At 43.4% G+C, this 13,963-nt stretch overlaps 1 protein-coding gene across 1 annotated transcript in view; it reads right to left on the bottom strand.

Moving 5' to 3' along the window:
- PDZD2 (PDZ domain containing 2) overlaps positions 1-13,963 on the bottom strand; it is a 188,858-nt gene that overhangs the window by 36,284 nt on the left and 138,611 nt on the right. Inside the window, exons 7-13 of the mRNA XM_045021789.1 lie at positions 12,037-12,185; positions 11,288-11,407; positions 9,726-9,840; positions 7,232-7,305; positions 6,825-7,050; positions 5,670-5,787; positions 2,614-2,746 (exon numbers count right to left, since the gene is read on the bottom strand). Of these exons, the coding sequence (XP_044877724.1) occupies positions 2,614-2,746; positions 5,670-5,787; positions 6,825-7,050; positions 7,232-7,305; positions 9,726-9,840; positions 11,288-11,407; positions 12,037-12,185 (935 nt within the window). The remainder of the gene's footprint in view (positions 1-2,613; positions 2,747-5,669; positions 5,788-6,824; positions 7,051-7,231; positions 7,306-9,725; positions 9,841-11,287; positions 11,408-12,036; positions 12,186-13,963) is intronic.

Consider the following 13,963-nt stretch of genomic DNA (forward strand, 5'->3'; position numbering starts at 1 on the left):
TTTCTCTTGGAAATACATAAAAATACTGAAGCTTGTATATTCAGTAACAAAACTTTCTGCGGCGCTTTTGTGTGATGAAGTGGGGGATTAAATATAAAGATGTATGAAACATGAACCTTAACAAAAATATATTTGTTTTCAGACCATGGGATGGCATTGCAGCTGAGGAATATTAACCAAGAGCCTCACCCACATTCCTGCCATTTTCTGTAAAAGGTCTCAAGTGGTATAAAGAGGCCTTAAAAGCCCCGGATCCACCAGGGGAGGATTTCATGGGGTGGGAGCTGAGGAAGACATCCAAAGGCAAGCCCAGCATGAGGCGTGTGAGGGGGACTAGGTGAGGCTGCAGGATTGGGGAGATTCTGGGCAGCGCTGTGCCCATAGGCAGCCAGGGACAGGATGCTGTAACTTAAATAGTGGTCTAAATTATACTGCAGATCGTGGAACAACCAGGATTTAGAGGGTACAAAGGTGGTGTGAAGATGCCATAACCCCTCCCCGCACCAAGCTGAGAGTTCTGTGCTACTGTCTCATCATAGTGTTTATGGTATATGTAAGGTCCAGGAAGGTCCAATATTTTGCCAGAAGCTGGGAATGGACAATGAGATGGATCACTCAATTATTGACTGTTCTGTTCATTCCCTCTGAAGCACCTGGCATTGCCCACTGTCGGAAGATAGGACACTTGGCTGGATGGACCATTGGTCTGACCCCAGTATGGCCATCCTTATATTATGTAGGATGCCTTTTTTGTGCAACGAGAAGAAAAAACAAAATACCAACTCCAGCAAGATCTCTTTTTTCAGCTCTGTCTATATCAGGAGTGTCAAACTTATTCTGTGAAGAGGGACAAATGCAATTATTAATTAGCATTTGTGGTCTGGGGAATAAATTCACGGCTTCATATATGCCCTCTTCGCACTGTATTTCCAAATCCTCACCACCATGTAGGAATCATTCCAACCCCAGCTTCTGAAGTGATCAGCAACCAATGAACAGTTGAAGGGCCAGCATTATGCTCTTGAGTCAACACTCAATTGAGATGAATGAGGATAGGGCAGGGAGGAGATTTGCACTCCTGGATAATTGTTTCACGGTGCCCACAGTCTCACGCTTACAATGTGCCTTATGACACTGCAATCAATGAACTACAACACTGTCCAACACAATACATAGATTTGTTCTGAAGTTCTGCTGGTATTAGATTTTGGCCCAATTCTGGCTCCCTGTCCCTTGCTCTACCCCAGAGGTTCTCAAATATTTTTTTTGTCAACGGACCCCTTTTCAAATGCAGTGTTAATCACGGACCCCCAGCTGAAAAACTGATGGACAAAGGTATATATGTGTACTCACATAAACATCTACTGTTAGTAATGCTTTAAGGAAAAGAGCTTCTGAGTACTTACAGATCCAGTGAGACGGATGTGCCTGCTTCTTACTGCAAAGTCTATCTATCATTGGTGTGATTGTTGGCATTTTGAGAACCCCCCCATGCAATCTCTAAGGGCCCCCTGGAGTCTCAGGACCTCAATTTGAGAACTGCTGCTCTACCCGATAGATGAACTGCCTCTCCTTCAGTTATCAGAAGCCCTGGCAGTGATCACTCAATAGCCTTGTATGGAGGCCCACTAGTGCCTATCATCTGTACATCTGAATTGCCAGAAAATAAATCCCACCCGTGGAACCTACATTACAAGTTTTTCTCAAGCTACATATTGTTACCTCCAGGACAGGAATGCCAAATCATTCTGGTCAATAGGGGAAATTAGAATTCAGAGCACTTGTGCCTTATAAACAGGTTTCCATTTGTATTTAGGAATTCAAAAGTCAAAGCTTTTCTGATCTCCCTAAAACAAATATTTTCCCAACTACATTCCTGTACAGCCTACAAGGTTTTATATGCCCATGAAATTCTTTGGATGGTAAAATGAAACAAGTTATTATTCCACACTGCTTGGATGAAGGAGTCTCTTATCTTTCATCACCGATAAAAGAAGTAATTTGCTTGAAAATAATTATAGACTTTATAAATGCAGACATTTTAAAATTCCCCTGGAATAGATTCTGCAGAAGCAAGACATCACAGATTCATTTTTTCTACAGGAAAACTTCGATGTTTGGACAGGTTAACATTTCAAAAAGATGCCGTATCCATTATTTTATTATAGTTTATTGACTCAATCTGCTAATATTTATCCCTGGCAGCTACTGTTCAAATTCAATTCCACCCAAAGCGACTGTAACAATGAAGGTGATATGTACAGTATTTATTTTGTCAGCTTCAAATCCATAGGTTTGTCACTTAGTCCAACTGCAAACAAATCAGCGAGGATGACAACTGAAATATCTCACAGAAAAATAAGTCTTCCCAGTTAAAGCTACAACTGGGGGGTAGTGCCAATGCAACAAGAAAGGTCCAACACAACTATGCATTCATAGATAAGAAGGGACCATCATAATCATCTGGACTGACCTCCTGTGTAACACAGTCCATGAAATTACCTGGAGAGAAAATACAAGTGTTCTCCATTCACCACATCTCAAACATTCAGACCCAGATTGCAAGAACAAAGGAAAGCAACATGCAGCTATATGAAGCTGTCTTCTCCTCACCTTGGGGTTGGGATGACGACTAATGATAAGGCTGACTGGACCCGGACCACACTCACTCAGAATGGCATAAGCTTCGCTTAGTGCTGCATGGCGCAGACTCACTGAATCTGCCTCCAGAATCTGGTCACCCCGGCTAGAAAGACAAATACAGCCAGTTAGCACATCTGTCTCATATAAAACATTTGGGCTGTTGACTAGTGGCCAAACTTTTCAAAGACACATATCTGGAAGAGATTTGATTTGCAAAAGACAGTCCAGCTCTTGCTCCCATTGATGTGCATGATGATACCACTTTGACTTCACTGCAACCACCAGCAGGATCCAATGCTCCTTTCTGCACTTACTGTCAGTGCAACACAGTGTATTTCATCAGTGTATAAAATTGACTGCACCAGACAAGAGTGAAAGTGAATGTTTGGCTTCAGTTGTAGGTATCGTTTTCTGAGCACAGAAGCCAAACGTTCTATGCAGACAGGTTATTCTTTACCACCATCCTGAATTACTTAAACACACAGCATCTTTTTAACAGGGTTTGTTTGGCGCTCATGACGTACTATGAGTTTATGAAACTGTTTCAGATTTGAACTAAAGAGAAATGGGGTGAGAGGCACCTCATTTTCACTTGAAATTGGGGTAACAGAACCCAGTTTGATCAAACAACACCTCTTCTGTGACAAGACTGTAAATTGTTCATTTCAGTTCCTTCACTGTTGACAGCTCTTGGAGTATCGACATCTGGAACTATTCAAAGCAAGGAGAATCATCTAGAGATATTACCACTGCATTTTCCATGATTAAAAACATCATCTTTAACAGGGATTTTCATACAATCTACTGACTTTAATTAACTTCCCTTTTAATTTGAATCAATTGTAATGATTAACTGAAATGTAGTTTTCACCAAAAGTCTAACTGCCAGAAGCAAATTCAAATGGCAGTTGATGTCACGTAATAGTATTTCAATAGTCCACACCCTCTTTTAGGTTAAAAAAGTGAAAGGTGTGTGCGTTGTGCAATTTTATCACTGCTTTGACAGTTTGTATGTTTAGAGAGACATAACTAGGTTTGGTTTACCTAGTAACCCGAAGACATAAGTCTTTATTTACAAAGAGGCAACCATATAACAATTAGAAATGGGCTAAATCTGGAACCATTTATACACACAGACGTACAGATAAGTAGGATCTGAATCCAAACCCTCTCTTGTTTTGCAAAGCCAGAATCTGACTAATAAGGTTTTGTGAAACCAAAATCAAAACCACCTTCACAGCTTTACCATATGGAATCAAAAACTGCTGATGAGACAAGATGTCTCACAAAGAAACATCTCAAAGAGTGAACTAGAAAACTGGGAAGCGTGAACGGATATAGTCAACCGCTTACCCTAATAAATGATGCAGCTGTTATACACAGACACAGCTAAGACTGGAGACATTTTCAAAATGGGTTTAAAGGTAAGCAAGCGAATATTAAAATATTGTCTCCTGGAAAAAAGACATTACTTTTCTGGTAATAATTTTGAGCATTTTTGGCAGGGTTACAACCAATACATTAATTTTCCCTCTTATCCCAGAATCAAGTTGCTAGTTCCAGGTCCTCATAATAGGTGAAATCCACTACACCCACATAAAAAGAGTATTTAGGTTCTATGCAAATAGAGTACAGAGAGACCAGGGCCACCCAGAGGATTCTGGGGGCCCGGGGTCTTCGGCGGCGGGGGGCCCTTCCGTTCCGGGACCTGCCACCGAAGTGCCCCGAAGACCCGCGGCGGACCACCCCCCCCGCCGCCGAATTACCGCCGAAGCCGGACCCGCCGCCGAAGTGCAGCCCGGTCTTCAGCGGTAATTCGGCAGAGGGGGACCCCCGCCGCGGGTCTTCAGGGCACTTCGGCGGCGGGTCCCGGAAGGGAAGGGCCCCCCGCCACCGAATTACCGCCGAAGACCGAGCTGAACTTCGGCGGCGGGTCCCGCTCAGTCTTCGGCGGTAATTCGCCGGTGTGGGGTCCTTCCGCCCCGGAGCGGAAGGACACCCCCCCCCCCCGCCGGCGAACACCGGGAGCAGAAGAAGCTCCTGCGCCCGGCCCCGCAAGAGTTTTCCGGGCCCCCCGGAGGGAGTGAAGGACCCCGCTCCGGGGGCCCTGAAAAATTCTGATGGGGGCCCCTGTGGGGCTCGGGGCCTGGGGAAAATTGCCCCTCTTGCCCCCCCCCCACCGGGCGGCCCTGGGAGAGACTGAGGTGGTGAAATTTCCCTCCTCTCCCTGACCTAGGGGGGCTGAGCAGGACTGCTGCACACCTCTATATTGGGCCACATGATTAATGTCTCTGAGAGTCTTGTGGCCTCAGCCTTGGCCCATCTCCATTGTAGCCTTCTGCATTGACCTACATGGGGCTGGCACAGAGCCAATCTCCACAGCATACAAGTGCGCATAGGTACCCATGCATGGGCACTCCACCCAAACTGAATCAGCTAGGCAGGAACATAGCAGCCGGAAGGACCTTGCTGTAGTTTCACCCAACAGCTCTTAAGCCAAATAAGAAAACCTGGAGTGGAATATAAAATAATTTCCGGTCACTTAATCCGGTGCTGCAACCAGAGACGCAATTTGCTGCAGAAAATTCCCACAGCTCTTTTCAAGAAAGTTTCAGGCGACTAAACTCTAACAGAGCTGCGGAAATCTCCTGCTGATTCATTTTGGCTCTGACACTTGACATTAAGTTTCATTTCCTGTTGGTTCCAGGCTGGACATATATCATTAGGTTGCGTTGCCTCTTGGAATCTCTAAAACAGCCGTCCTCAGGACTAAGCAACTGTCCATATCATATCAATGAAGGCTTTGAAATGTTTTCAGGTATTTTTAAATACCCCTTTGTAATTTTTTAACTTACATATTCTTATTAATTTTGCTCCAATCATCTAAGTCACTCATCAAAAAACCCCAGCTGCAATGGATTTTTTTAAAGTACTTGCCTCATTGCTGAAAATGAGTCTTCAGGCAGATTTCAACATTATGCTGTAAAAGTGCACCAGCATTTTTTTGCTTTCAGTTCATAACTCACCTTAATCTACCATCCATTTTAGCCACCGATCCTGGGGCCAAGCTGTGAATGTATATCCCTGGAGAGCTATTTTCCAGCGTGAGACAACAGGCACCAATGCCTAACCCAACCCCTGGCTCTGCAAAAAACAAACAAAGAAAGAGGAAAAACTTTTAGTCCCTTTTGATTGTAATCACACAGGACACAGGAATGTTTATGTTCCAATCACACTGATAACCAGGAATAGTGCATTGTTTCAGAGCTGGTCTTTGGGGTGTGCCAAAACCACACTGCAATTAGAAGTGAAAATATTTATCTTTAACCTCTTTTAGGAGGTCCACGAGTGAGAGGACCAACTTCAACCTCACCCACGACCAATCCTACTCACCTCCATAACCACATTTCAGCCACACATTGCTTTATAATATCTCTCTGTAAAATACCTCTAGCGTCAGGAACATAATGCGGCATCTGCTCTGTCTACAGATGTAACACCGTAGTGTGCATAATAAAATATAATTGGTGTGTCTAGAGGAACTTTAGGAAATTTAAGCAAGAAAGTTACTTAAACCATGTTTCTCACTTCCATTACCATTTGGTTAAATTCTGCTTTTTGGTTTAAGTACCTGCCACCAAGGTCTGGCACAGGAAGGGCCTGAAGAAAGTCGGTTGAGGAAGGAGAATGTTTTCTGGAGTTCAGTTAATTGACAATTCTGAGTGTGCTGCACGGCTTAAGTGATAGCTTTGTGGAGGTTTATGAGAGGAACATGAACATTTAGCGTCTATGGGAACAGTAACTACAGAGAAACCTCCGACAGACAGATTAGCCCCTCACCCCAGCAGCACCTGACCCATCCCACAACCTTCCTACCCCAGTAGCACAAGGACCTCCTCCTCGTAAGACCCTCAACCTTATTTTGTTGGTTGCAGATCAAAACGGTGGAAACTTTTCAAAAAACTCTTGGATATGATGGGTCACAGGATGATTTTTCAGTCATTTTGCAGTTTGCAGACTGAACAAGATGAGAACCTCTGGATGAGATTAGTGTGGGAACATGTGTTAGGATAAGAGTATTAGCCTGTGTGTTGGGAATTCACTGGAAAACACATTCAGATGGATAACACCCGTTTTCCAAGTTAGTTTAACCAGCTGAGCTGTAATAAACTTTCTTTAACCTTTGTTGAGCGTCACATCCATGATGATCCTGTCCTTTGGTCCTGGGCCTTTGCGACACGAGGAGGAAGTGTCTCCATCTTCAGAGCCAGGTGCAGGTGTTCCTCCACTTGCACTGGAGCTTGGGGAGCTTGATCTACTCATTAAAATGGGAGTTGGACATGGGGTGAGGCTCGGGCTGCGCAGTCTCGTGCGCACTGTGAGGGTCACTACACCTTTCTTGAGTTGCTAAAAAAGGAAGAGAACTTATTAGACTATATAGTCACCTGACACACAACAACACATCATCCAGTGAATCATGTGTACAATCAATTGTGGCAGCGGAAAATAAAACCATGGCGTTAAACTGTACTAAGCAATGAGAAATACAGTCTCTCTCTCTCTCTTACTGTGTCTATAATTCTGTTACCTTAAACGTCTGAATGGCCTCCTGATGGGTCAGCCCTTGTAAAGATTCTCCATTAACTTCTAGAATTTCATCCCCTGGCAATCAGATGCAAAAATCAAGTCAGCATTTACACTGGATAGAGTATAGTATACAGATACAGGACTGCTCCTTGACATTAGCAAAGCAATGGGCTACCACACGGTTCCCGATTTATTACGCTACAAAAAGCTTTTAATTGTTTTCTATTTATTTCCATTTGCTGTAATGCCTTTGTAGTTAATATAGTGCTGAAGTAGTGGAGCACAGAATATTCTTCGACTGTGATTCTTCACCTTCAATTTTTATTATAACAGACCAATTGAAAACATTCTGGATTTTAACCGGAGTCAGAATTTTTGGAGTGGAAGCTCCCGCTGTGGAGTCTAACAGGGGCCCACGGTCTCTTCACATTGTTCCCATACTAGGACATCCCAGGAGTTTGGAAATCAGAGTGGAGCATAATGTTATGGTACCCACATGGCCATACAGAGAAAGCTGGCCTTAGGCCCACACACAGAACACGAATGGCATTCTATTTAGTACACTGAGAGTATTCAGAGAGAAAAGCGAGCTGAACACAAAGAGGTGGCTGAGAGTCAATGACACCTTCACCCCAAACAAGTCCCAGAGCTATGTCTGCTTGCTCAGTACTACAAGGCTTTGGGTCACAATACTTACAACCAGCTGTGTTGAGCTGCTTCTTTCTAGGGAGGAAGAGAGAGCAGGATCCAGATCTCTCTTCTCCAGTCTTACACACACCTACATCTGTGCACAATTAGACAGTGCCCTATCATCTGCCGAGTCTTCCCTCCACCTTTTCCTAATCCAATGCAGAACTGAATAACCGAGCTCTGACCAGCCTGTGATTGACGAGTGGAGGACTGTTAGATTTATGGGCTAACTGGTAACTATTGGCTTCTCAGGGCCAGTGCACAAAGATTACATAGGAGTGCCTTCCTGCAGAAGAGACGGCACTTGCAGTGCTATGTAAACCGACATTCTAAACACACGGTCAGTTGGTACCTTTACCAATCAGTCTAATATGTGAGCACACACAATGCCATGGCTAATCGACGTGAATCTATACAGCCAACCTGAAAGGCAGGAAAGGCGGTAATAAATCAGGCCATGTCCATGCTTTACTAACTAGTGGCATGATCCTATTGTCTTTCTTGTCCTTCCTCTCCTCCTTCCAACCCTGTGACCATTCTCATCATGTCATGTGAACTCTACACAGTAAGCTCAGCAGGGCAGGGACTGTGTTCTCATATGTTGTATGAAGGTGTCCTGTACACGGTGGGTGCTCAAAAATACTAAACAACAACAAGATCCCAAAATAGACCCTCTGAAGTACATTTCTCTGTACCCTGCCTTTCTGATACACCCCATATGGACACCCCTTTGCAATACACTTCCCCAGCTAAGCAAGCAGAGCTTCTGGCCCTGTTGAACAGGGTTCACAGAGAAGAAAAGAAATCAGGCATGGAAAGTCTTCCTGGTGTATTAGTCCTTCTGTTATTTTGTTCTCTTAAAGCACAGCAAAAACCCAAATAGGCTGAGTGGTCTGACCAACTTTCTGTTGAACAGATTGATAAGATGAATTCACATTCTGATACCCTTCCATTAGTTTCCAGACGCACAAGTAAGGCGAGCAGCTATAGTTTTTCAGCTGTGTTGAACTAATTTGTCTCTGTGGCCTTTTACATAGAATTGGATTCTCCCCACTATCTATATAATAAGATTCCAGGAATGTGACTCTGTGTGTCATTCTGAGGCCTAAAATGTCTGTTGAGTCAGTGTGAAGCAGTGGAAGCAGCTACAAGCATGGCTGAGAGCTACTTTTGTTAGAATATCACCAAGCTGAGCCATCACTGGGTTTTGCTGCATGTTATTGTCCAATTTTCAAGTTCTCAGCCATTTTGGTTTTACAAATTACACCATGAGGTGTACAGCTACAGTAAGGCATGTCTCTATGCCATGCCAAGAGTCCTAGACCACTGTGATATCAGAGATAATTCAATCAATCAATCATCCTTACTCTACAGCTAATATTCATGCAACAATTTAGTTGGCTGCCTGAGGGAGATTTCACAGATGATGGATTAAATCTAATTGGCCAACTGCTACACCCAAGCACCCAACTGCCACCCAGACAAATTCACAGAATTCTTCCAGCACAACCACTCACACAACAGCATAACCAGCATACTCACTAATCCCCAAAATGCATAGCCTTTTACCGCTGCACACCCCCTTCGTTCACCACCTGCACAAATCCACACAACTCTACCAGCAAAACCCCCTGGACATAAAATCAACACAACCACCCACAGAAGACCACAAACAGATTCAGAGTCTGCTTCTTTCTAATTTTTACATTCTCAGCAATTTGGGGCTTTTAAAATATTTTTTTTAAAAAACACACAAGTTTATGAATCACCCCTGTGCAACAGCACTGGATTTTAGCTTCTAGTACCTTCTTTAAGTCTTCCATCAGCAGCAGCTGCTCCATTTGGGAATATAGTCTTCACAAAAATCCCCATGCGTCCCCGAGCAGAATCCTGGCCTCCCACAATGCTGAATCCAAGACCCTACAGAGACAGAAAGAAGTGATATATTGATGGCACCTAACTTATCTCAAAAAGGCTGTTTGATAGTCCAAGAGGAAAGAAACATAAAAATCTAATTAGCTGATGGTGAATTATGCTGTGATTTTATTCTCTGCTCTCCTCTCCTGATCTACTCTCACTCCAACAGTATCACTCAGCCTGAAAGTAGTCATAGTCATCCTAAAATACAGAAAAAGTTTATTTTATGTTATCATGGTTCTGTGGTTTTATGTTATTCATTTCTACTTCTCCAACTATAACAGCAGCCTCTTAAATTGATGGATCGTGGAATTCCCACCCAAGAGACCCATATCCAGGATTAACTGCAATTTATTCTGCTATCGCAGATATTGCATTTCCTCAGGAAAGAGAGAAATGTAAAAAGATGACATAAGGTCAGTGCTGTAATGTTAGCAGAACGTGAGTGTGTGTGAACTTTTGTTTACTTAAGTAAATGAAGAATTCCATATTTAAAGACATGTACATAAACATTCCCCCAGAGTCTATTCCTCTCTCTGTAAATGCACGTAACTCCTATTACTTTGTTGGCATCCTTTCATCTACGAGAGACAGTGGGAATTGCATCCTATGATGTAGATGGTTTGGTCCTATTACTATCAATGGGAATTACAGCCACTGAGAGAAACAAACCCCTTCAGAATTATTACTTCATGAAAAATATGGCCATGAAAAATACTACTCTGGTTGTTACACTAGTATCATAAATATGAGAAGAAGTTATTTTAGAGTTATAGCATGTTGGGCATCCCTGTAAAATATATTAGCACTATATATTAGCACCTAGTGTACACGCAAACATGATATTGCACACAGAGATCATGGGAGGCATTGTGGCCTAGTGAAATGCCTGGAGAAATAATCACCCTGGATTCTAGTCTTGGTTCTGACTCTTAACTTTCTATAATTTTTAGGCATTCAGAGTAAGGGTGGTGAATGGCTAACTTACCTCTGCTATCACAATGGTCTAGAGAGATACAGTATAAACACAGACAGATTTTCTTGTGCAAAGTGGGCTATTGTGAATGCAAACAGGTACTTAGCTGAATGAATACCTGTTTTGCATACTCGCATGCATATCTGTAACTATGCACTCATTCTTATTTAATATTTATGTTTCAGTAGTGACCAGAGATCTCAATCAGGATTTGGGCCACAACACGATAGATACTGCACATAGACATAGGAAGATATAGTTTCTGCCTCATTCAGACATTCGGGTTTGAAAATTTGGCTCTTAAGTGTTTATTATTATTATTGATCATCATGTACAATGAAATAAGCACATGACAGATTTACTTTAACAAACATTCAGAGCTTGATTTTCACAGGCGCTGAGGGTCAGTGGGAGTTGGGAGCGCTTAGCATCCCAGAAGATCAGGCCTTTGTGATGCTGTGTGAAAATCCTCACCTTGCCTTGTCCTTTCATCAGGACAATGTTGGAAATAATGGATGGCTGGGCCAGTCTCCATGGAGATTCCACCTGAGCTGCACTCAGTGAGCGGGTAGATTTCTTCACAATATGGTATTCCTAACGAACATCAGAAATTAAATTTAATTCATTCTGAGTGAATGACACAGGCACCAATGTGCTTCATGGGAAAAGTTCTGACATAGTCATGGACTAAACAAAAATTAAAATGGCTATTGTATACTAAAATATACACCTGGTGATGAAATCCTGGTCTTAATGCCATCGACTTCACTATGGCCAGAATTTCATGTTATATCTATTTAACAGCTTTTATACTGTAACAGTTAAAATATTTTTTTTGGTAAACTGAGATACTGTGTAGATTCATGATCTACAGAAGTTGTGATCTTCTGAAGTAACAACTATACCATCATCAACTGAAACAAAGAAACACACTGTTTGTTTAAATAGTTATACCTCTTTAACTACAGCATATTCATGCACTGGCATAGTACTTATCCCTCAGCAACTGTAACAGCCTTCTACTTCCTCACAGGTAAAGGACTCCTCCTTTAGCTCAAGTGGTAGGTGCTGAAGCCTGAGGTAAATTCCCCATGATGCACCTGTGCAGCCCCAGTTTGTTATAATCATTTCTAGCAGCTTGAGGAAAAACCTTAGACTGAGTAAGGACCTGGGAATTTGGCTGTAAATCATTATTAGGCAGAGTAAACAGTATAACCACTCACCTGCCTAGTTCCTGAGGATTCAAGCTGCTGGGGAAGAGAATGTTTTCTCCCTCCCCGGGAATATTTCACTGCTATTTCGTAATTTGATTCACCATTCTCCACGGTCAGTTCATCATTTTCTCCCACCGATTCTAAACGGGATCCAGCCCCTGAGGGACAACCCAGGAATGCCATTTATTAGCCAAACAGCAGCACCTTTCAATTCTAACAAGTCATGTGATGGTTGACTTATGCAAATCATAAATCAAACAATACTACAGCGCAGCATCCAGTTGGGTAGCGCAATAATTTCCCATGGAAGAGTTAATTTTGATTGTTATCTATTAGTGAAGTGCATCGCATACAATTCAAAAGATGCAGGAGCATTCCCATCTCAATCTCATGCTGACAAAAATTTCTTTGAAAATCTATGGTCAATGCAAAAAAATCTTAGGTTCTGTGATTAGCGATAGTAAACACAGAGAGTGAGCCAGAATTCTGCTGACGGCACTCATTGGTGTGCAGCGCTCACAAGCTTTCTTTACAGCTTACAGAGCTGACACTGTAGCTGCATTCATGTCTGGAAATGTCTCATCATCCTGAAAGTAATTTTTCAGGAATGGAAGAAGGAACATGGTGCCAAAAAACATGATTTGCCTTCCCTTCTGGCAACAGTCCCAGTTGTCTTTAAAAAAAAAAAAAGAGAAGTAAAAGTGAATGTAGAGTTAGTAGAATGTAGAGTGTAAGGTATTGAATCATTTGCCTTGAAGGACATCCTGTAATTAGCCAAAGGGTATCCCAGTTTTTCCACACTCATCATCAATGTGCCTCCATCACCACCTGAAGAAACCATTCATTCGATCCACCTAAGGCCTTGTCCACACTTACGGCAGTGTGTAAGGTATGTGTAGCTACATTCCACAGTGAAAGGCAGGTTGCATCCACACTTGTTATTACAGCATATAGCTACACATAGCAGTGGACAGCTCCAGCAGGGACAGCAGGACTCTACACTGCTAACAACAACAGTGTGAACGCAGGAGACATTACTTGCAAGTGTAGACAGCTGTGCAGGGTATAACACCTACACGGCTGTCTACACTTGCAAGTAATGTCTCCCATGTTCACACTGTTGTTATATAACCCTAGAGTTCAGGCATGAGGGGCACCCTGCTCTACTCTACCTGCCTGAGCCATGCGTCACCGTCTACTCTGCTAGCTGGGCGTGCAGCCTCTGTACTCTGTATGCTGCCCTAAGTGTAGACATAGGTTTAGAACCTCTGGCCTAAAGGTTTTTCTTTTTGAGCCCTTCTCTCCCTGCAACATGCTATAGAAATTCCACGACCCACCTGTGCCAATACAACTGTTTTTCTGTATATAAAAGCTGGGGCCAGCGCTAGGTGGTATCAAGCAGGGCAACTGCCCGTGACCCCACGCCACAGGGGGTCCTGCGAAGCTAAGTTGCTTGGGCGTGGGCTTCAGCTAGGGTGACCAGACAGCAAGTGTGAAAAATCGGGACAGGGGGTGGGGGGTAACAGGAGCCTATATAAGAAAAAGACCCCAAAATCGGGACTGTCCCTATAAAATCGGGACATCTGGTCACCCTAGCTTCAGCCCCACTGTGGCGGGACTCTGGCTTTGGCTTTCTGCCCTAGGCCCCAGTGAGTCTAATGCAGGCCCTGCTTGGCGGACCCCCTGAAACCTGCTCGTGCCTCCCCAGGGCGCCCCGGACCCCAAGTTGAGAACGGACGCTTTAGGCAATATCTGCACTCCCCTAGAGTTTGGACTATGGGGATCCAAATAACCATGCTCACCAAAGTGCTGTGCTGTAACTCGCCGTGTGGAGTCTGCAGGCGTGAACACATTAACATAGTCCTCTTCAAACAGGAATACATTAACAAGCCCTCAGGTACTCATGTGACCCCATTACCAGTAGTATCCGTGCACC

Source organism: Mauremys mutica, chromosome 6 (assembly GCF_020497125.1).
Source record: "Mauremys mutica isolate MM-2020 ecotype Southern chromosome 6, ASM2049712v1, whole genome shotgun sequence".
Lineage (NCBI taxonomy): Eukaryota > Metazoa > Chordata > Testudines > Geoemydidae > Mauremys > Mauremys mutica.